The 21,165-nt window shown below is 43.2% G+C and overlaps 1 protein-coding gene across 3 annotated transcripts in view; it reads left to right on the forward strand.

The window, feature by feature from the left end:
* The first annotated feature begins 387 nt into the window (after positions 1 to 387).
* Grk5 (G protein-coupled receptor kinase 5) overlaps positions 388 to 21,165 on the forward strand; it is a 198,263-nt gene continuing 177,485 nt past the window's right edge. For all 3 annotated transcript variants that reach the window (XM_038327005.1, XM_038327023.1, XM_038327014.1), the window contains exon 1: positions 388 to 637. In XM_038327005.1, coding sequence (XP_038182933.1) covers positions 586 to 637 — 52 coding nt within the window. In that variant the 5' untranslated portion in view covers positions 388 to 585. The remainder of the gene's footprint in view (positions 638 to 21,165) is intronic.

A 21,165-nucleotide genomic window follows, 5' to 3' on the forward strand; every position in this document is an offset into this window, starting at 1 on the left:
TCCGCTCTGCTTCGGCTGAGTCGTTTTTGACTCTCCTGCCGGCAAAGCTGGGCTGCCTGGGTTCAGCGCCACATCCGCGGCACTCCACCCCATACCCCAATTCAGAAGCGTCCCGCCTCGTCAGGCCCCGGACTACAACTCCCAGCAGTCCTGCGCCCAGAGCACACGGTGGGCGGTGCCTCTGAGCAGGCGCCTGCGCGGTCCGGCGGCTCGAGCCTAGAGTACCACACCCCCGGGAGGGGAACGAGGAGAGGCTGAAGCATCCGAGGCATTAAAGCATCCGCGGGAGTCGGAGGGGAGGAGAATGGAGTGACAGAGACGCGCAGAGGGTGGGGGGTGGGGGGGAGAGTGTTGAGGGAGGGGGGAGGGGGGACACAGAGGGAGGAAGAAGCGGTGGCGGCGGCGGCGGCTCCTCAGTGCAGAGGGGGAAACTCCACGGACTCCGAGCAAGAATAATGCGGTAGCAAGGCGGGCTGCTTGCTCCCGGTTCTGGCATTAGCGGCTTCAGCCTGAGCTACGGCACCGGCATCACCCCAGGCGCTGACAGCCACGCCGACCGGCTCCCTTGCTGATTGCCGACTGTCAATGGAGCTGGAAAACATCGTGGCCAATACGGTGTTGCTGAAAGCCCGGGAAGGTAAGCTCGAGTGGTCCCGTGCGTGCATGGCGCATTCGCCGCGGGCCGGGCTGCGGGTGTCGAGTGGGCAGCGGGCGTGCAAGGATGCTCGCGGTGAGTTGGTGTTTGCGGTACAGTTCGGAGATCTGTCTGCAAATGTTGGGGGGCTTCTGCCTTTGAGCTCAGAAGATTAGGATTGGGGCAGAGACGATTGCAGGCAAGAGTTAAGATGCTAAAATATCCTCTAGTTTCCAGCCGAACCTAGAGATCTTGCGATCTCTCCAGCTGTCGAAAGGTCAGTTGGAAAAGCATTCTTTCAGGGGAGAGAGAAAAGAAAACGTGCCAATAAAATAGCCTCTCTAGTTGGTTTGGGATGGTTTTTGAGAGTGTGAACTACCCCCACCTCCCACCGTGTGTGTGTGTGTGTGTGTGTGTGTGTATGTGTGTGTGTGTGTGTGTGTGTGTGTGTTGTTTGGAATTAGCAGAAACCAAGTCTTTGCTTGCGCAGGCTGAGTTGATAAAGGCTATTGGTGGGAATCATCCTCTGGGAAAATTTCTTAGGGAAATCCCGTCGTCGTGTGGAAGAAAGCCTTTTAAAGGCAAAGTAAGATGTTGAGAAATTAGCCAATTTATGGAATAATAAAAGGTGGCTTTCAAAATCACTGGGAAAATAATAAAAAAAATTCAGGGTGAATTGTTAATAACCACCTCATCCCGCATTAGGTAATTGTTTTGTTTTGGCTCAATTAAAGGTAAGGGTGCTGCTGTTTAGATGCGCTTTGTATGCATCTTACTAAATCTCCTGCCTTTAACCGTTAGAAATGTCATCCAAGTGGAGTGAGTGGGTAAGATCCTTAGTAATACCTGTTACTATGTATTTTGACTCTCTTGAGTTGAAAAAGTGTGTGGGGGGTCAGAAACTTAGATGTCCTAGAAGGTTTGTGTTGCATGAAAGTAAATGTACATATTTAGGAAAACTTGGGATTTATTTAATATCTCACTTGCCGAGATTTGAACTCTGGTGTGCAACTTTTTTGTAAGAAGGGGGATTTTTTTTTTCCTTTTCATGAGAGGAGGCTGTATTAGATCTAATATCCATGGCAAACTGTAAGATTTTTTTCCCTTTAGATGGATTCTCGGTATGCAGCTCATGAAAATGCCATCCCTACTTCCTAATATTTTCATTCACCCATTTTGATGAATGAAGGAAGACTTTCTGGCCAGCAATAAAACACCCCGTGTTTATCCGGCCCATTCCATCACCTTCTGGCTCTGTACATGGTTTGTGGCCAGTAATTTACAACCCTCCTTGGGCGAGGTTTCAGCAACTCATCTTGGCCTTCATGTTGTACTTTCAGGTCACTTGTCAGCCTAGGCAGTCACCTGGAAGGCTTGTTTTGGAAGTCCCCAAAGGAGGCAATGCTCTAAAAGCTGAGTAGGGTCTCTCCTCTGCTGCCCTTCACTCAACTTTTTTAGGGGGGGGCTATTGTCACTATTACTATTATAAGGTGACTTTAGGGTTTAAGAGCCTAGACTTTTGGTTTTGTTTTTTTTCCTCACCTCCACTAACTTGACATTTTTAGTGAATTAGAGCTAGGTGTGGGGTGGAGGCTCTATACTGGGCCTGGAGGTAGAGAGAACTCCCCTGCCACCTCATGGTGGGATAGGATGGTACATCTCAGGACGGGTTGGGCAAATTGATTCTGAAGTTATTTTGATTGTTTTGACACTTGACTCTATTAATTCTGAAATTATTTCTTGGGGAATCGCTGGTATGATGGTCCTGGAGACCTTTGCATACTCCACTGATTCTCCCTGTTCTTCAGGGAGTCAGCTCTCTTAAGGGTTTTGTAGGCTACACATTTGCTTATTGTTTCCTCAGCACCGACTTCCTCCCCCCAGTTATTATTCCCAGTGTTTTGACTGAAATGAATTTACTAACTGGTATTTTTGTGTGTTGGGCTGTAATATAGAATTTTCTGGGGTCTTAGGGCAGAAGGCTGTGGACTGAGTGTTTGTGGAATGGTGGACTCCCATTGGGACTGAATTACTGTGATTAGAAGCGCTCAAGAATGTGCCCTTTGCCTTTTTCCTTTTAAAGTCTTTTGGTTTTCCTATGAGAGTTCAATAGACATCTCCTGGTGAGAAAAAGCTCTTAAGAATGCCTTGCAAATGAGAGGGCTTTGCCTGCAAGAAAACACATTGACATGTGAGTGATAAATTAATCATGTACATGGACGCTTCATTCTAAAATTTGTATTTAATTCTCCCCCATATGTCTAAAGATAATCTAAAATTTTAAGTGCTTCTAGTCAATAAAGACTGGTACTTTATTAACGTTTTGAACTTATCCTAATTAACATGGAGGAGTGTAGAAATAAACACATGTTCTCTTAAGTTTTCTGCTTAAAGTCATATTGAATTTAGTAATTCTCCAAGTAACTGTAGTATCTCTATATTCAGAAATGAATGTTTCAAGATGTAGAATTCTTGCCTAGTATGCAAAAGATATTGATTTGTTCCCTAGCACTATCTTGCCATTCACAAAAAATGAAGAAAGAGAGGAAAGAAAGGGAGGGAAGGAGTTAGAGGATGCAGAAAGGAAGGGAAAGATAAAAGAAAAAGAAAGGCTACATGTATACGTATTTGTCTATGTATAAGTGTATGTATGTAGTGTTTGCCGAGCATGCATACACCAAGCCCTGGGTTTGATCCCTGGCATGGAATAAATTGGGCATGGTTGTACATGCCTGGTTTCTGAGTTTGAGGCCTTCCTGGTGTACATGGAGGGTGGAGGGTTCTAAACCAGCCAGGACTACGCCTAGTGAGACCAACCAACCCACCAAACAAACAAATGAACTTGCTTCTCTTCTCTTTTTTCTTCTTTTTTCTCTTCATCCTCCTTTTTTCTTCTTTCCCTCCCTCCCTCCCTCCCTCCCTCCCTCCCTCCCTCCCTCCCTCCCTCCCTCCCTCCCTCCCTCCCTCCCTTCTTTCTTTCTTTGAGACACAGTCTCACTGCATATCCCTGCTAATTGACTGTGTAGCCCAGGCTGGACTCACAGAACTGACTGCCTCTAGGTTTCACCTTTATGATGATTATTTTGAAATAACAAAATATGGAGATCTAAGTGCAAAATACTAAACCTACTGAATTATGTTGTGTGACTTGTTTATTTTTCCTGATAGTGTGAGAAAGTATTAAATTTGTTTTGATTTCTCTTAAGAACTTTAACTTTTCTAAGGAATAGTTAAGTAACAAAGAAATAAATCGAGACAGAATTCATACCAGTTTATGAAAGTGAGCTAAGTGATTACGCATTTAATGAAAGAGGAACCCAGACCAAGTCTTTTCTATCTATTTACATTTCAGAATCTCAGAAAATTGGCAGTCTAGCTCCTGTTGAAATACTGGTAGAGGGTGAGAGTGTTTGCAGAATGCCTTTTGTGTATTTCTTTTTGGTTTATTATTGCAGTAAAAGTTCTCCCCTTCCCCAGTCTAGATGTGAACAGTACTGGTGAGAGGAACGTTTGCAAGGAATTACCTTTCCTTTCTTACCAGGCTAGTGGTCATAGCCCTGTCTGATCGATAAAGACCTTGATTTGATCTTTATTGAACATGTATTCTTTCTTTTGAGTTCCTAGCAAGTGCTGAAACATCATGACTCAGCAATTTGTCACAATTTCTGAAAACCAGAATGTACAAGAAATTTTTCATAGATAAGGCTATGACTTTTTGCCTGTATCTGTCTGATAATCAAGATTAGGGACCCAGGAGAAGGTGAACATTGGGGCTGGAAGAGGCCAGGGAGGCTAGCAGGAGGAAAAGAGCCAACATCTAGAGCTGGGAGAAGTGGGCTTTGCCTTTGATAGGCTTGGCATTCTATGGCAGATTGGAAGCCTGCTTTCCCCTTGTGTTGTTAGTTCCTGATGCTGGAGCTGAACCATGGTTGGGCTAAGTTGTCAGAAGCCTGGGTATTTCTGAAGCCTGTAGTCACTACAGTTCTGAGGAGGCACAGTTCTTCTACCCAAAGCTTTCTTCAATCTGATGATGCAGAAGAGTGACAGCTTTTAGCCTGGCAGCTGGCATGTGTGAAAGCAGCCTGGCCTATTAAACACAATACTGTTAAGCTGTTAACTGAAACTGCCTTTTCATGTAGTTTCCTTCTCAGTACATAGAGATAGGGAATCCAAAAGCAACATTCAAAAGGCCTGACTTTCCAACAGAAAATTTTCAAATGATGATTGTGCTTCATCTAGCTGCCTGTTTTAATAAGCGTCAGATAAAGGCACACAGGACTCATCTTTCAGTTGTTTAGTTGCTGCTTGTAAGATTCTAAACTATAAAAGATCGTAATCTTTAAGTGCCCAAACTAATTTTTGCATAAGTTATGTCTTCAAAAGCTAGAGCTCTTGTAGTAAGTAGCTAGCCAAATGATGGCCTTTGGGCCTGCACTGCAGGCTTTATGGAAACCCAAGTGGGTGTTAGAAATGAATTCTACACTTGACCACATTTGCCTTTTGCAAGCATTGTTTAACTCTTAACCCATGCTTGGGGACTGCCAACATTATGAAACCATCTAGGCCTGAAGGCAATATTTAAAGCTAATATTTGCTGCCTATAAATTTGTGGCTTAAGGTAAAACATAATACTTAGACTTTTTTTTCTTTTTGACAGATTTGCCTACAATTCCCTGTGTAGCCCAGGCTGGCCTCAGACTTACAGCAGTCCTCCTGCCTCAGCCTTTCAAGTGCTGAAATTACAAGTGTGAGGCACCATACATGGTTATAACATTTAGATATACCTAATGAAAGAGTGCCATGGTTGAGATTTATTTTCAGAAAATGAAGACAGTGTTGTTCCTTTAATTATCATTCAGACACAAGAGGACACCTTCTATTTGTATAAATCATGCTACTTTTTAAAAAAGAAAGCAGTTACTACCTGATTGAATCCTATTTCCATTCTCATTTTTAAGAAACCATTCTTAAATTATCTTTTGAACACTTACAAGATAACATTGGTGTTTACATTCATTTTTCAATAAATACTTTAAGGATCCTTGGCCGAAATGTTGCTTTGAATATCAGCCTTGGATAAATATAATTAGAGATGGGTTAAAAGAGACAGTTGGGTTAGGGGTGGTAGTGCATGCCTTTAATCTCAGCACTCTGGAGTTAGAGGCAGGCGGATCTCTTAGTTAGGCTCTTGGTCTGTGTAGTAAGTTTCAGACCAGCTACATTGTGAGACTGTCTCAGACACAAAAAAAGACATTTTGAGCACGTGGTTTACTTTTATTTTGGTTGTGCTTGGGATTGAATTCAGGGCCTTGTGCTTAGACATGTACTCTACTACTGTGACACATCTCAACCCTCTAGTCTTTTTTTTTTTTTTGAGACAGAGTTTCTCTGTGCAATAGCTCTAGCTGTCCTGGGGCTAGCTCTGTAGACAAGGCTGGCCTAGAACTCACAGAGATCTGCCTGCCTCTGCCTCCCGAGTCCTGGGATTAAAGATGTTTACCTGGCTCCTTTTTAGGCTCTTTAAACTAGAAAACTAGATATGAGCAGAACTGGATGGTTTCTTTCCCCAAAAGAATTGAAGCTGATTAGGGTACCAACTCTCCAGCTGAGTACAGCATATGGACTCTGTTGTGTTTAGACTTGGACAGTGTCCAGAAGGACATATATGTAATTTAAAGATAAATTTAAAATTATACTTGTACTAGGTGAAGCTCATGTCAGTAAGGGCATTGCCATGAGTTGGAGACCAGCCTACGTTACTGAGAGAGATTCTGTCTCAAAAAACAAAAACAAAACCCAAGTTTCGCTTGAGAGATGGGCTTGAATCTGGAAGGAAACTTCTGGTTTTCTAGGGTGTAGAGCCTTCATCAGGATCAGTGGTAGTACATGTCTTTAACTCCAGTACTGGCCTCTGGAGAGTCCCAGGGCTACACAGAGAAAGCCTGTCTCAGACAAGCAGACAGTAGTAAAAACCAAATCAAAAACAAAAGATCAGTTCTTTCAGATAGAAATGACCAAAAACAAAGTAGGAAAATACTTTGGTTGGGGATGGACAAGGTCTTGTGGAAGTGCTGTTGTGGTTCTAGACTGAAAAGGGAGGTAGAAGCTGCCCTCCTTTCTGGCCTTCTGTTGGGATTATGTTGTATGCTTTGACACGGTACTGAAAGGGAGACAAAGGAGAGAGTGGGCTGTCCTGCATTCAGGTAGATATGTGGGGCTTGGGACTGTCTCAGTTCACCATGTTCCCCAACCCTTTTCATTTCTTGTTGGGAAATTTACCTAAATTGAGCAACTGCCTTCCTGATTTAAATGGAGAGTATGATATAAACACATACAGAACTCCATGTTCCTTTAAAGTTTTTTTTTTTAGCTCATTTTCACTATTGTGATAATATCTTACTGTGTAGCTCTGGCTGACCTCTGACTCGTGATCCTCTCTCCTCAGTGTCCCAAGTGCTCAGTTTACTATGCCATGCTTGGCCCCATGTTCTTTCTTCAAATTTCTAGTAAAAGTACATATTGATACAGCCTATTTTTTTCTTGGTTTTTCGAGATAGGAGCCTGTCCTGGAACTCACTCTGTAGACCAGGCTGACCTCGAACTCACAAAGATCTGCCTGCCTCTTCCTCTGAGTGCTGGGATTAAAGATGTGCACCACCACTGCCTGGCTTTGAAACAGTCATTTTATCAAGAGGAAAAAGATGCGCTGTGTAAGGTGTTGGGTACCAGCCTTGACAAGGTAGGGGTGTGGGGATTAGAAATATAAGTAAAGAGTATAAAGACACATTTAAAAATACTAAAACAGGAGGGAGTTTTAGTGAGTACTGCAGTCACCCGAATTTAATTTTCCATATGCTTTAATACACAATATAAAAGGGGGAAAAGCCAACAAAAGACTTCTTTAACATGATATAAAGGACAACTCGAATAATTAATTGCTTTAACACTTTGAGACATCAATTCATTAGCATTCTGTTGTTTAGGCAGTGAAGCTACACTAGACCAGTATCCTGAAGGCAGCCATTTCCCAGGTAAAATTATATCACAAAAGAAGGAGCAGAAGTATTGCATATCCTGACCATGGGTCAGGGTGGAGTGGGTCTACCTGTATGGGTCTTAATGTCAAAAGAACCAATTAACCACATCCTGATTCAGGATGTGTAGTTCTGATTGTTGTTAACAATTGAGCAACTTTAAACTCTCTGACCTTCAGGCAAGGTGGAAATAGGCTCACATTTTTGGGCCTCCACAGTAAGGTGTCTTAGTTACGGTTCTATTGCTGTGAACTGACGCGGTGACTAAGGAAGTTTATAAAAGCATCTAATGGTGACTCGATTACAGTCTCAGAGGGTGAGTCAGTGACCGTCATGGCAGCAGGTAGGCACTGAAGAGCTAAGAGGTTTTTTGTTTTTAAAATTAAGGCAGGGTCTCACTTCATAGCTCTGGCTAGCTCGGAACTCACTATGTAGACCAGGCTGGCCTCATCCTCAAAGAGATCCACCTGACTACCTCCCGAGTTCTGGGAGGCGTGTGCCACTATGTCTGGCAAGAGCTTATGTTTTATCCACAAACAGCAGTCAAAGAGACTGGGCCTAGTCATGGACTTTTGAAACCTCAAAGTACACCTCCAGGGACACACCTTTTCCAACAAGGCCACATCTCCTAATCCCTCCTAAGCAGTCTACCAACCAGGGACCAAGCATTCAAATATATGAGCCTATAGGGGCCATTCTCATTAGACCACTATGCAAGGACAGAGGGAAAAAAACTTATATGGACTTCAAAAAATGATCTAAAATAAGGGTGAAAATGGAACAAAGCAGTTTGAAGGGTTTCTACTTCTCAACAGACTAGACTTAGAAAAGAAAGAAGATTAAGATGTAAAGGGTCAGCTGGGTGGTGGTGGCGGTAAATACCTTTAATCCCAACACTTTGGAGGTAGAGACAGGTGGATCTCTGAGTTTAAGGCCAGTGTGATCTAGAGAACAAGTTCCAGGACAGTTGGGACTAGAGAAACCCTGCCTCGAAAAACATGTCATGCCAATAAGCAGTTTGTAATATGCTGCTCACAAACCCCAATTAAGTGCTCAGCCTCCTGAAAGAGCCAGAGCTGTTCATGCAACTAGTATGAACCAGGACGCCTTAAAGGAGCTGGGCTGTTTTTGCTACCAATGCTGAGTCAGGAAGAGCTCTCTTAAAGGAGCTGCGGTGCCCCTGCTCGCCGCCAACAGAGTCCATCTGAAAAAAAAAAATGCCAGCTACCAGGAATCCATGCTTAACTTTGTTCTTTTGTGTCTAGAATTCCTTTCCAAGCTTTCTCAGGTTTTACATGGATGGCGTGCCAATCTGTAGGCAGAGGCTGCTTGTCTGTTTATATTTTATCATGAATCTTGTGGTTTCCCAGCAAGGCTCCAGGCATCTGTCTCCTCTGGTGGCTGCACGGCGGCTCCCTGACTCTGTCTACTCTCTCCTCTATCTGTATGGAATTCCCACCTTGCCTTATTCTGTGCTGCAGTAGACCCAAAGTAGCTTCTTTATTAATCAGTGGTATTCACAGCACACAGAGGGGAATCCCACATCAAGAAGGGGCAGCAAGTGGCTAGGAAAAGCAGCTTCCAAGGGTTGATGCTGAAATATGTTCTGTTTTGTCTTAGTGCTGTCAATTACTGTGCCCAGAACAAGTTCATTAGGTCATCCAAGCAACATCTGTGAGAAGGAACCCAGCTCCAGGAATAGCAGGGAGTGAAGTGAGCATGAAGAATTGGGTTGTTGACTTGATTGGCATGGGTTACTTCAGTGTCTTCCTTATCCCTGACTTGTATGTTGTGGGTAGATGCACATAGGCCTTCATTCATGGTGTGTATATCATGTGATATCCAGGAGGGTGTGCTTGCAATGTCATTGTTGTTCAAAAGATTTTCCAGAATCAATTATGGTGCTGTGCCTCTGCTGTGAGGAGGAAAACTGGGGAGTAGAGTCCCTAAAGGAGGTAGGTGTTGGGGTTGGGGAATAGCTTGCTGTGCAAGATGAGGACCGGGACTCCTAGCCAAGAACCCATGTGAACAATGGTGAAAAGCTAGCTGGGTAGTGCTAGTGGAGCAGACACGGGCATGGGCTCACTGGCTAGCCAGCCTACCTTAACCCTGTGTAACATGAGTAATAAAAACCCAGAGACAGTCACTGGGGTTCAAGTTGAAGATCATAAAAGCAAAGCAGCAAGCTACTGGCTCTTACTTTTACCTCAGACCGACAATGGGCAAGATCCTGCCTCCACAACACTCCACACTCCTCTGAGTTCCTGTCTCTTTCCCCTCTCTCTGCTGAGCCATATGGCTCCTGTCTCCACCTCCCCAGTTCTGGGATTAAAGGCACGTGATCCATCGTGCTTTGTGCTCTGTTTCTCTTTTAGACAAATTCAATCTTGTGTAGCCCATTGTGGCCTTGAACTAACAGAGATCTAGCTTCCTCTGTCTTCTGATTCCTGGGATTAAAGGTGGCTTGTATGGCTGCTTTGTCCTCTGATCTTCAGGCAAGCTTTATTTATTAAAACACAAATAATATCCCACTATAAACCTGTCTCAAAAAAAAAAAAAACCAAGGTGAACAGACTAGGCATGGTGGTACACACCTTTAATCCCAGCATTTGGGATGTAGAGGCAGGCAGATCTCTATGAGTTGGTGGCTAGCCTGTTCTTCATAGAGAGTTCTAGGCTAGCCACGGTTATATATACTGAGATCATGTCTTAAAAACAGCAACAGAAAAACAAAACAAAACAAAACAAAAAAAGAAACAAAGTGGATGGCACCTGAGCTGTCCTCTGGTCTACACACACACAGAGACAAAGATGCCATCTCACAGCACGGTAGATGATAAATTAGTAAATGCTTCACCATGGCAAAGCAAGATTACATAAGGGTAAAGGGCCAATAGGGAAATGTTTTCCAAATGTTTGTCTTAACTGTGAAAAATGTTTGGCAAACTCACCCTTCCCCCTGAGTTGGAAGTGGTTTGTTTTCGTTGTTTTCACAGAAATAAATATTTGCATTCGACCAAATGTTCAGTGCAAATAGTTGTCCCTGATTCTGAGGCTGTTAGTTGAAGGAGTTGCTTTATGCCGACAACCTCATCTCTCTTTTGAGCAGATCAAGGATAACCTAGGATGGGATCTCCACAATTTTCATGTCACTGCTAGAATGAGTCTGAGCAAAAAAGCTGGGCAGTGATTCTTCCAGACTGGGACCTTGTATTTGAAGGATGACTTTTTGCTCACGGGCGGCGAGGCTGGATCCAATTAAGACAAGGAAAATGTATGCTAACTCAGAGGAAATGTTTCTAAACAGTCAATTCTGTAATTTCTCTGAAGAGGAGGAGGCCAGTGTGATGGAGCTCTATGGATGATGCCAAACCCTGTGATATATAATAATTAGTAACCACCAGTTATTCCACCACATACTTATCCCCTCAACCACTAACCATTGCCTGGGATGGAGTGCACTGGCTCTAGGTATTTACCCCAGATGTCCTCTCATCAGTAGTATCCAATTAGAGGGAACAAACAAACAAACAAACAAAAACCAAAGCTGGCCTTAGTGGTCACAGCTTTTTAATCTTAGCCTTTGGGAGGCAGAGAGAGGCAGGTAGATCTCTGTAAGTCTGAGGCCAGCTTGATCTGCGTAGTGAGTTGTAGGACAGCCAGTGCTGCGTAGTGAGAGCCTGTCTCAAACAAATGGAAAACCCAAACAAAACAAAACAAAACAATAAGCAAACAAAACCCCAAAGCTTAATTCTCTACAACAGATAACAAAATGTCAATTCGTGAAGGAAAAGCTGGGTGTCTTCAGATGTGTTAACAGAGTGAAGGTGAGTCTCTGGATACTGTTGAAGCACATCTCTTGGGTTACTGTCAGATTAATGGAGATGGGTTAAACTAATATGTAAGAGTTAGCCAATAAGAAGTTAGAGCTAATGGCCAAGCAGTGTTTTAATTAATACAACTTCTGTGTGGTTCTGGGACAAACAAGGGGCCCTCTCCCTACTACAGTTTTATAGCATGGTGTTTGGTGTTCTTGCTCTTTTTTTTTTTTTTTGTCGGTTTAAAAACATTTCAGGAATGATTGCCAAGGTGATAGGGTTTGAGGGGCTCAGGGTGAGTCAAGCCCTTCCTCATTAAGTACTGATAAGTAAAACTTGGCTGCTCTTGGTGGGCCTGTGCACACTAAGTACCTTCCTAAGATAAAAAAGCAGATAGTGAAAGCATAGTTCTGTGCGCTAGGCACCATTTTAGCTCTGAGGGAAGGAGAGGGTGGACAGTAGGCTTATTCTTTCTAAGAAGTCAACCCACACATATTATTATTATCATTATTAGTAGTAGTATGTGTGTAGGTGTGCACACTATGCGGAAGCCAAAGGACAACGTAGGGAAGTTCTCTTCTACTCTGTGGGTCCTGGTAATTGAACTTAGTTATCAGGTTTGGTGACCAGTGCCCTTATCCACAGAGCCATCTTGACAGCCTAGGGTATCTTCCTTTTAAAGCAGCCTGTGAGGATCTAGAATCATCTAGGAGATAAATCTCTAGGAATACCTATAAGGAGGTTTCTAGGCTAGATTAATTGAAGTGAAAGACCAGACCATGCAGGGTGGTACCATGTCATGGGAGGCAGAAAAGTGATCTTAGTAACAGCATTCCTCTCCCTCTGCTCCCTGACTACAATGCATTGTGGTCAGCTGCCTCTTGTTCTGCCACCATGACTTACCCACTGATGCACTACTGAACTATGAACCAAAATGAACCCTTCCTTGGGCTGAGGATGTAGCTCAGTCAGAGTGCTTGCCTTGCATACACAGAGCTCTGAGCTTAATCCCCAGCACCAAATAAAACTGGATGTGGTGGCACACATCTGTAATCCCCCACTGAGGAAGTGGAGGCAAGAGCACTGGAAATTCAGTGTCATTCTTGGTTACACAGCAAGTTCGAAACTAATTTGGACTATTGTAAGACCCTCAGATTTGAGACCAACTTGGGCTATGCATGATCCCCCCCCCCCTTTTTTTTAACAAATATGCAAACAACAACAAACTCTAAGAACAGCCAATCAACCAACAACAACAAGCCACCAAGCAACCCTCCTATCTTAAGTTGCTTTTGTCAGGTATTTAATAACAGCAATGAGAAATATAATTAAAATTCTATTACTTAGCTAGTGGAGGTGGCACACACCTTTCTTTAATCCCAGCACTGGGGGTTGTAGGTAGGCAGGTGGACGAGGACAACTTCTACAGTGAGTTCTAGGATAACCAAGGCTACCCAGAAAAGCCCTGTCTTGAAAAACAAAAAAGCAAACAAAAAAAATCCCAAATCAAATCAAACCAAATCACCAAGCCATTTTGACCCAGTTGCATGAATCCTGTGATTTACTCTTCTCCATCCTTAGAGATGAAGACTCTGAGGCTCAAGAGACAAATTATACCAGAATACCTAGTTCTGAGTCTGGAGTCTGTGCCTTCATGTCTGCGCTCAGTCACCTGTCTAGCTCTTCAGGACATCAGTGCTGCTCCACACGGGACATTAAACATTGCATCCAATGTACAGTTGTGACTTACAGTGCAATAGGAACCATTCCAACTGGCTTTAAGGTTTACATAATGCTGCTCTCTCATGAAAATTTAAATGAGGCAAAGCATAGCTGAGGAATTAAAACTTATTCTGTGTGCACCTGCTGCCAGTCCCATCACTCAGGCCACTCAGAGGTGGTACTAGGTAGCTTTTTTGAGACGGGTTTTCTCTGTAGCTTTGGAACCTGTCCTGGAACTTACTGTGTAAACCAGGCTAGCATTGAACTCACAGAGATCTGCCTGCCTCTACCTCCTGAGTGCTGGAATTAAAGGTGTGTGCCACCGCAGTCTGGCCTCATTTAAAACATTTTCTTTGTGTGACTATATGTGTGTGTGTGTGTGTGTGTGTGTGTGTGTACATATAGTCAGGCATTCGTCCACCTTGGTTTTTGGAACAGGGTATCTCACTCACTAGTTTGGAACTCAGTAGGGTCAACTGACTTGCCAGAGAACCCTGGTAATCCTTTTGTCTCTGTGTCCCCAGAACTGGGATTAAAAGTGTTTACCATTTCTGTTGTCTTTCTTTTTCTTCCTCCCCTTCTCTTCCCTTCCCGTCTCTTCCTTTCTCATCCTCCCCCTTTCTCTCTTTCTTCTTTCGACAATGTCTCTCTATATGGCCCTAGCTGTCCTGGAATTTGCTGACTTCAAATGCACAGAGATCTACCTGCCTCTTCCTCCATCTCCTCAGTGGTGTTATTAAATGCATGAGCCACCGTGCCTGTCCTTTACTGGCTTTTTAAATGACGGGAACTGGGGATTGAACGTTAGTCCTCATATTTACAAGGTAAGTACTTTATGGATGAAATTATCTCCCTAAGCCCCCTCCCCTAAAGGTAGCTTTTGGGTGGTCATGTTCCCAGTACTCTGTACATAGATGCATAGGAACATTGAATAAGAATATTGAGGTATTTTTTCATGCAAATGGATCATCCCATTCAAGCTTTTCTGCAGCTGTTTTCAGTCAGCGGCGTGTTGCAGAAACTTCTCATTCCGTGTTTACAGTTTCTCACAAAATGAATGGGTGTTGGGAAAAACTGAATTCAGAATCTGAGTGTTTCAATGGAGTGCTGGGTACTTTCTAACAGACTCTTAGGACTTACCAATTTTTAAAGAAGTGTCTTTGGTTGCCTTTGACTGATTTTGTATCTAAACCCCCATTTGTGCTTTCTGAATTTCAGGTATCAGCAGTGTAGAAATAGCCTACCTATTGTATCTTTCTGTATTTATTTTAAAGATTTATTTTTCCTTCATGGGAATGCCTGCCTAGTACCATCCTCCTTTGTGGGAAGAATAGTTGTAATTTCTGTAATGGAGTTAAGTGACCTGAGAGTTGTTCAGAGCACATTTTCTTGTGAGAAAGGAGATTGCTACCTGTGATGTGACATATTTTAGAGCTTTGGGATTTAACGTCCTTCACCCCTGTGTAATCAGTCATCTTTCCTTACAGTATTCAGAGCTTGAATTAGAGAAGTCAAGATTGAGTTAAGAGACTATTGCCCATGACTCTGAATGTATAAACAGACAGGAAATGCAAGATTGGAAAGCAGACCCACAGTTTTCATTATTACATTTTGTGTGTGTGTGTGTGTATGTGAGAGAAAGAGAGGGAGAGAGAACCTGTCACAGCATGTTCATGGAAGTTCATGGAAGAGAGGATAATCTTAATCTCCTACCATGTTTTTGAGGCAGGGCCTCATATTTATTTCTGTTGCACTGTGTATTTTAGCCTACCTGGCCTATGAACTCCTGTCAAGTCTCTTGCTTTTAACTCGGATCTTGAAGTAGGAGTACAGGGATTATAGGTGTGTGCCACTGTGTACATCTTTTTAAAGGGGGTTCTGAGGATTTGATTGAGATCGCCAGGCTTGCGTTACCCACAGCTTTTCATGGTGGTCCATCACACATCCCCCATATTTATTTAGGCAGAGTTTTATTCTGTATCCCAGGTGGCTCTGGCTGGCCTCAGACTCGAGATGCTCTTGCTTCAGCCTAAGAGCTGTTGGAATTACAGGCATATGCCACCACATCCAGTCTATTTTTCTTACCTTTGATCGTCACTCCCGTCCTGTGAAGTAGACCTGGGAGCTGTGATTGATGAGGGTTAAAATTCCAGGCTGGAGGCCAGGTGTGGTGTCACATGCCTTTCATTCCAGCACTTAGGAGGCAGAGACAGGCTGATCTCTGTGAGTTCGAGGCCAACCTGATCTACAGAGTGAGTTCCAGGACAGTGAAGGCTACACAGAGAAATGCTGTCTCAAAGAAAGAAACCCAAAAAAGTGTTTTTTCCAAGTAAGGAAGGAAAGTAAGCTCGGAGAGGTGAAGTGATTTTCTAGGATCCCACACCTGGTGCCTCCCCTTCTTCCTCTACAAAACAACTGCAGTTATGAAATAACAACAAAATTAGTTTTATGGTTGGGGGTCATCACAACACGAGGAACTGTATTAAAGGGTTGCAGCATTAGGAAGCTTGAGAATCATTGCTCTAGACCTAACTCACCTCATGGTTCCATCCTCTCAGGGCTCTTGTTTTCGCTGTCTGATTTCACAACTTTTCCTACCATAGGGGTGGGAGGAGAATAAATGTATCATTCCCGGGATCAGAGACTGTCTCAAGGATTAGGCATCCTTTCCTAATCCCCTCTGAGATATGTGTAGACTGGTTTTGCTCTGCATATGTCTTTTATGCCTGTCTAACTTCCTTTTTCCCCCCTCTATCTTTTTTTTTTGTTTTTCGAGACAGGGTTTCTTTGTATAGCTTTGGAGCCTGCCCTGGAATTCACATTGTAGACCAGACTGGCTTCGAACTCTCAGATACCTCCTGCCTCTGTCTCCCAAGTGCTGGGATTAAAGGTATGTGCCACCACTGCCCAGCTGTCTGACTTCATTTGTATAGTATTTTCTTCTGTGGAATTTTATGGCTCTTCCATTACTGGTTACTACTTTGGTTGAAAGTTTGCATGTGATTTATCCAGGCAAGGGTGATAAGATTCCCACCCGGAATTACAAGCTCAAATTAAAAGCTTGGCATTAGGCAGAGGCTAAAGCCTGTCTTTGATAACTCTGTAGCTATTGGCAGGAGCGATGCTTTCTTCCCAGAAACATTTGTAGGCATATGAGTTAGCACTCTGGCACTCAGCAGACTGTGTGGAGAGAGACCATGGATGTGGTGTGGACCTGATGTCACCATGCTAGAAGGAGTCCTGCAGTGTAGCTAGCACCTTTCTTCTTTAGAGAGGGATCTGAGGTACAAAGCAGCCCATTAAGATGACAATGGCAAGACAGAATCAATCTTATGCAGGTTCTAAAGCTCAGCATCTGTCACCTAACCAGTTCCTGGGCTGGGCTGGTCCTCCTGGAGCTTTTGTGATAATGGACGTGGACAGGCCATTTAGAACAACAGAAATGTATTCCTGCACAGCTCTAGAGCCAGAAGTCCAATATCAAGTACAGGCAGGCCACTCCCCCCTGGAAGGTGCTAGAAGGAGCTGTTCTAGACTTTTCTCCTTAGCTTGTAGATGCCCATCTTCTCCCTGTGACTGTTCTATGACCTCCCTCTTTGTGTGAGGTTCTGTGTCCACGTAGGTATCCCCCTTTTGTAAGGATACCAGTCAGGTAAGGATACAACATATCCTGAAGACCTTATCGACTTGTTGGTCACTGTAAAGGCCCAGTCTCCAAATAAGAAAACATAAGGTTCTAGGAGTTCGGACTCCAACACATAAATCTTGTGGGAAATAGTTGTATCCTAAACAGGTCTTGCCCATGATGTACTATGTTAGAAGCAACTGGTATCTGTGTTTGACACCTGCCCCCCCCCAAGGGTGGTTCTGTGAGGAACCACTACCAGGGAACCCCACAGCCTCTCACTCTTTGAGCATTATCTGAGACCCTCCTGGAGCCTCTGATCCAGCCTGGTCCTATAGCAGGACTCTGCTGTGCACTGAGAGGGCAGCTTGTACCTGCTGTCTGCTTATACCTTTCCAGTGGTGGGAACTACACCCCCTCTTAGCAGAATATCCCTTTGTGTGCTCCTAGATTGAAAAACCCAATACTTTACCCAGGAAATTGTGAAAATTCCCTGAAGACCAGGACTGAGGCTTTAAAGAATATATATATATTTGGCCTTACTTTTTTTTTTTTTCTACTCTGTAGCTTTGGAGCCTGTTCTGGAGCTTGCTGTAGTAGACTAGGCTAGCTTTGAACTCACAGAGATCTGCTTGTCTCTGCCTCCTAAGCCTAAGTGCTTGGTTTAAAGGTGTGTACCACTGCTGCCCAACCAGACCATTTCTTTTAACGATTTTTTATTGATGCGTGTGTGTGCGCACGTGCATGTGCCTGCAGAGGCCTGAAGAGGTCATTGGATTTCCTGGAGTTGTAGTTAAGGTGGCTAAAGCCACCCAATATAGATGCTGGGAATCAAAGTCTGATCTGTAAGAGTACCAAGTGGTTTTTTTTTTTTTGTTTGTTTGTTTTGATTTTTCAAGACAGGATTTCTCTGTGTAGTCCTGGCTGTCCTGGAACTCACTCTGTAGTTCAATCTGTTCTCAAACCCAGAGATTAACCTCTCTCTGTTTTCTGAGTGCTGGGATTAAAGGTACCACCACACTTGGCCTCTTTTTTCTTCTTTTTCCTCCTCCTTTTTGAAACAAGGTTTTTCTACACAGACCTGGCTCTCCTGGAACTCACTGTGTAGTTCAGGTTGTCTTTAACTCCTAGAGATCTGCTTGCCTCTACCTCAGGATTCTGGGATTAAAGACATGTGCCACAGCCAGCTTCAAACCAATACTCTTAACCATTGAGCTATTTCTGTAGCCCCCACTTGGCATGGTCTTACTCCAATCAAGTTGACAGTGGAGATTAATAATTATAGGGACTAAAGCTAGAGCACCTGTCCCCAGATACTCAGGCTTTCATTTTTCTGGGTACCACTGTCCATTAATAGACACTTTCATTTTAGGACCACAATCTGCTGACAGTGGGAATAGTAGTGTCTGGCAAGCTCAAGGATGTGGGGTTTAATAACTTGACATAAGTGGGCTCTAGACACCCACTGTTTTTCTTTTTGCGGTAACATGGTATTTTTTCCTGTTAAATATACTCAGTTAATATGTTTCAGTTCCCACAGAAAGTATTATTGATAGCTCTGTGAAAATTTGAAGAAGGGAGAATGTGCTACCAGCATGATATTTGTCCATAGCATACAGCTTCAATTCTCTGAGCCAAGCTTATTCTAGTCCTATAAATGTACAGGTCAGTCCCAGTGGTCTGTGGGGCTCATTTCACTCCTCCAGTCTTGAGAATTTGTTAGTCCAAATTCACTGTGGACACTTCTAGTAATGTTTTTTTATTAAATTTTAAAACATTTTTATTTTATGTATATTTACCTGGTGTTTTGCCTGCATGTATGTCTGTAGAGGCCGAAATAGGTTCTCAGATCCCTATTGGACTTACTAGCAGATTTGAGCAGCCAAATGGGCCCTGGAGCATTAAAACCCCATCCTCTAGAAAAGCAGCTAGTGCTCTTAACCACTGAGCCATATTTCCATCCCTTACTGATAGTAATTAAACTGTGGGTCTCCTAATAGAATTTGAAGGGCAGGCATTATACATGAGAATAAAAATTACCAGGACAGGCTCTTAAAAAGCTGCAGAGAAACCCTGTCTCGAAAAACAAACAAAACAAAACAAAACAAAACAAAAAAAAAATTATCCCTGAGGACAGAGTTAGAGCTAGGAGGGGTTACATGTGCAATAGGAACAAGCAGGACCAAAAAATATACTGTGATAATTTAACTGCCACCTGCACTCTAAGAAAGGGGAATGCATGGTTCTTGTATTTTCTGTAATGGATCATAGAAAGGAGAATTAAAAATAAACGGTTTGATTGTTCTGCACTGTATCATCCTAATAATCTGTCTTCCTGGAAAATTTAAAAATGCACAGTCCTTAATCTGGCTAAAGAAAACAGTAAGTAAATATTTTTGAAAAAATGCAAGAATTTTCCATCTAAACACAAGCAATGGAAATATTGTGATGTGTACTTGAAGACATCCCTGAAACCTCAGATAAAGACGTAGTGCCTGATTTTCAAGTTGTTTGGAGACTCTTGTCACCCACAAGAGAAGCAAGAAATTTGAATAGTACTACAGAAGAACACTCTCAAGGCTCCTGGCATCCTGCATCGCCCCTATGCAGGTTGTTCTAGAACACTACCTTAAACTGGCAGGTAATGCTAGACAATGGTGGTACATTCCTTTAGTCCCAGCACTCAGGACGCAGAGGCAGGCAGATCTCTGAGTTCTAGGCTAGCTTGGTTTATAGAACGATTTCCAGAATAGCCAGGGCTGCACAGAGAAACCCTGTCTTGAAAAACCAAAACAAAAAGCCACCACAAAAAACAAACAAACAAAAAATTTTAACAGGAGACACAGATTTCAGTCCAGGGTGTTAGGACAGAGCAGTTGGTGCTCTTTTACATAGTTCTTTGCAGCTGGAAGTTGTAGTTAGAGATCACTCAGTTTTGGCTTTTTTCAATGTCATGCCTAAGGAAGGCTACAGGCTAGAGGCACAACCTCTCTTTATCATCACTCAGAGATAAGGCCTTGTTGATCATAGAGACCCAGTAACAACTGGAATGAAGTCTTCTGGATTCAGACCCAAGTGGGAGTAAAAGCTTAGCATAGAGTAACTCAAACATTTCAAATCTTCAAGATGTGAGCAAGAACTGTCTTCAGCATTTTACCATGGGAGTGTTATATGATCATTTCGTCTCTGCTAAGTCAAGGATTCAGGGAATCATTCTTTGGTCTCACTGTTGACGAGCTGGGTTGATGGAATGTGTGAACAGATCTTTTCACTTCAAGTGTTCACTGGATCTTTGGGAAAATCCTTTTGTGAATGAATGAATATTTTGTGCACATGCATGTGTGTATGACCATGGGTTTGTCTGTGCCACAGCATTCATGTAGGGATTAAAGGATAGCTTTTGGGAAACTGGTTCTCTTCTTCCCCTGTTTCAGGCAAAATCTTGTTTCTTCTGATGTAGAAGGTACTCTAGACTAGCTGGCCCACAAGTTGCTGGTAGATTCTTCTCTTTCTGCCTCCCATCTCTCTACTGTAAGACTGCCAGGATTATAGGTGCACAACCCCATATCCAGCTTTTTATGAGGGTCTCTGGAAATCAAATGAAGGCCATTGGACTTTTGACACAAGCATTTTTATACCCACTGAGTCATTTCTCCTAAACTCTTTATTGTCTTTCTTGATGCATAAGGCAGACAGAAAATTTGAAACTGGTCAGTGGATTGCAATAAGGAAGAATGGATGGGACCTGCACAGGGTCAACATTGCCTCCCTGGCACTTATTTGTTAGGCTGGGCTTTACTTGGTGTGCAGGCACATGCTTGCTTTTCTATATCTGACATCACATACTTTATTTTATAACAAAATGACAGTTGATAGGAGTGAGCACTGACTCAGTAAAACTGGGGAGCTGATAAAGAGTGACATTTAGAAACTAGAATGTGCCATAGAGAATAGGTTCCATGCGTACTGTCAAGTAAACATAGGAATAACTGATGGTCAGAGACGCTTTGGGGTGTTGAGATGAGATCTGCACATCATGCTGATAAGATTTAAGACCTTCTGTGTGTAAACACTGGGAAAGCACTTCAGGAATGCTAAAACAGATACTGCCCTCCCCTTCAAACATTCCACTCTAATTGAGGGAAGGGTAGCTATTTCACCAAGTCGTTGTAGACTCTAGGCTCAATGGCTGTCTTGATAAAGAATGGTAATGGTAGTCAGCAGAGGCTTCATCAGAGAAATGGATATCAGAGGCAGGAGGCAGTGATATACCACCCACAGTCCTGCTGCCAGATGCATGAATAAAGAAGGCTTCACAGTGATAGGTGTGAA

This window comes from Arvicola amphibius, chromosome 1 (assembly GCF_903992535.2).
Source record: "Arvicola amphibius chromosome 1, mArvAmp1.2, whole genome shotgun sequence".
Lineage (NCBI taxonomy): Eukaryota > Metazoa > Chordata > Mammalia > Rodentia > Cricetidae > Arvicola > Arvicola amphibius.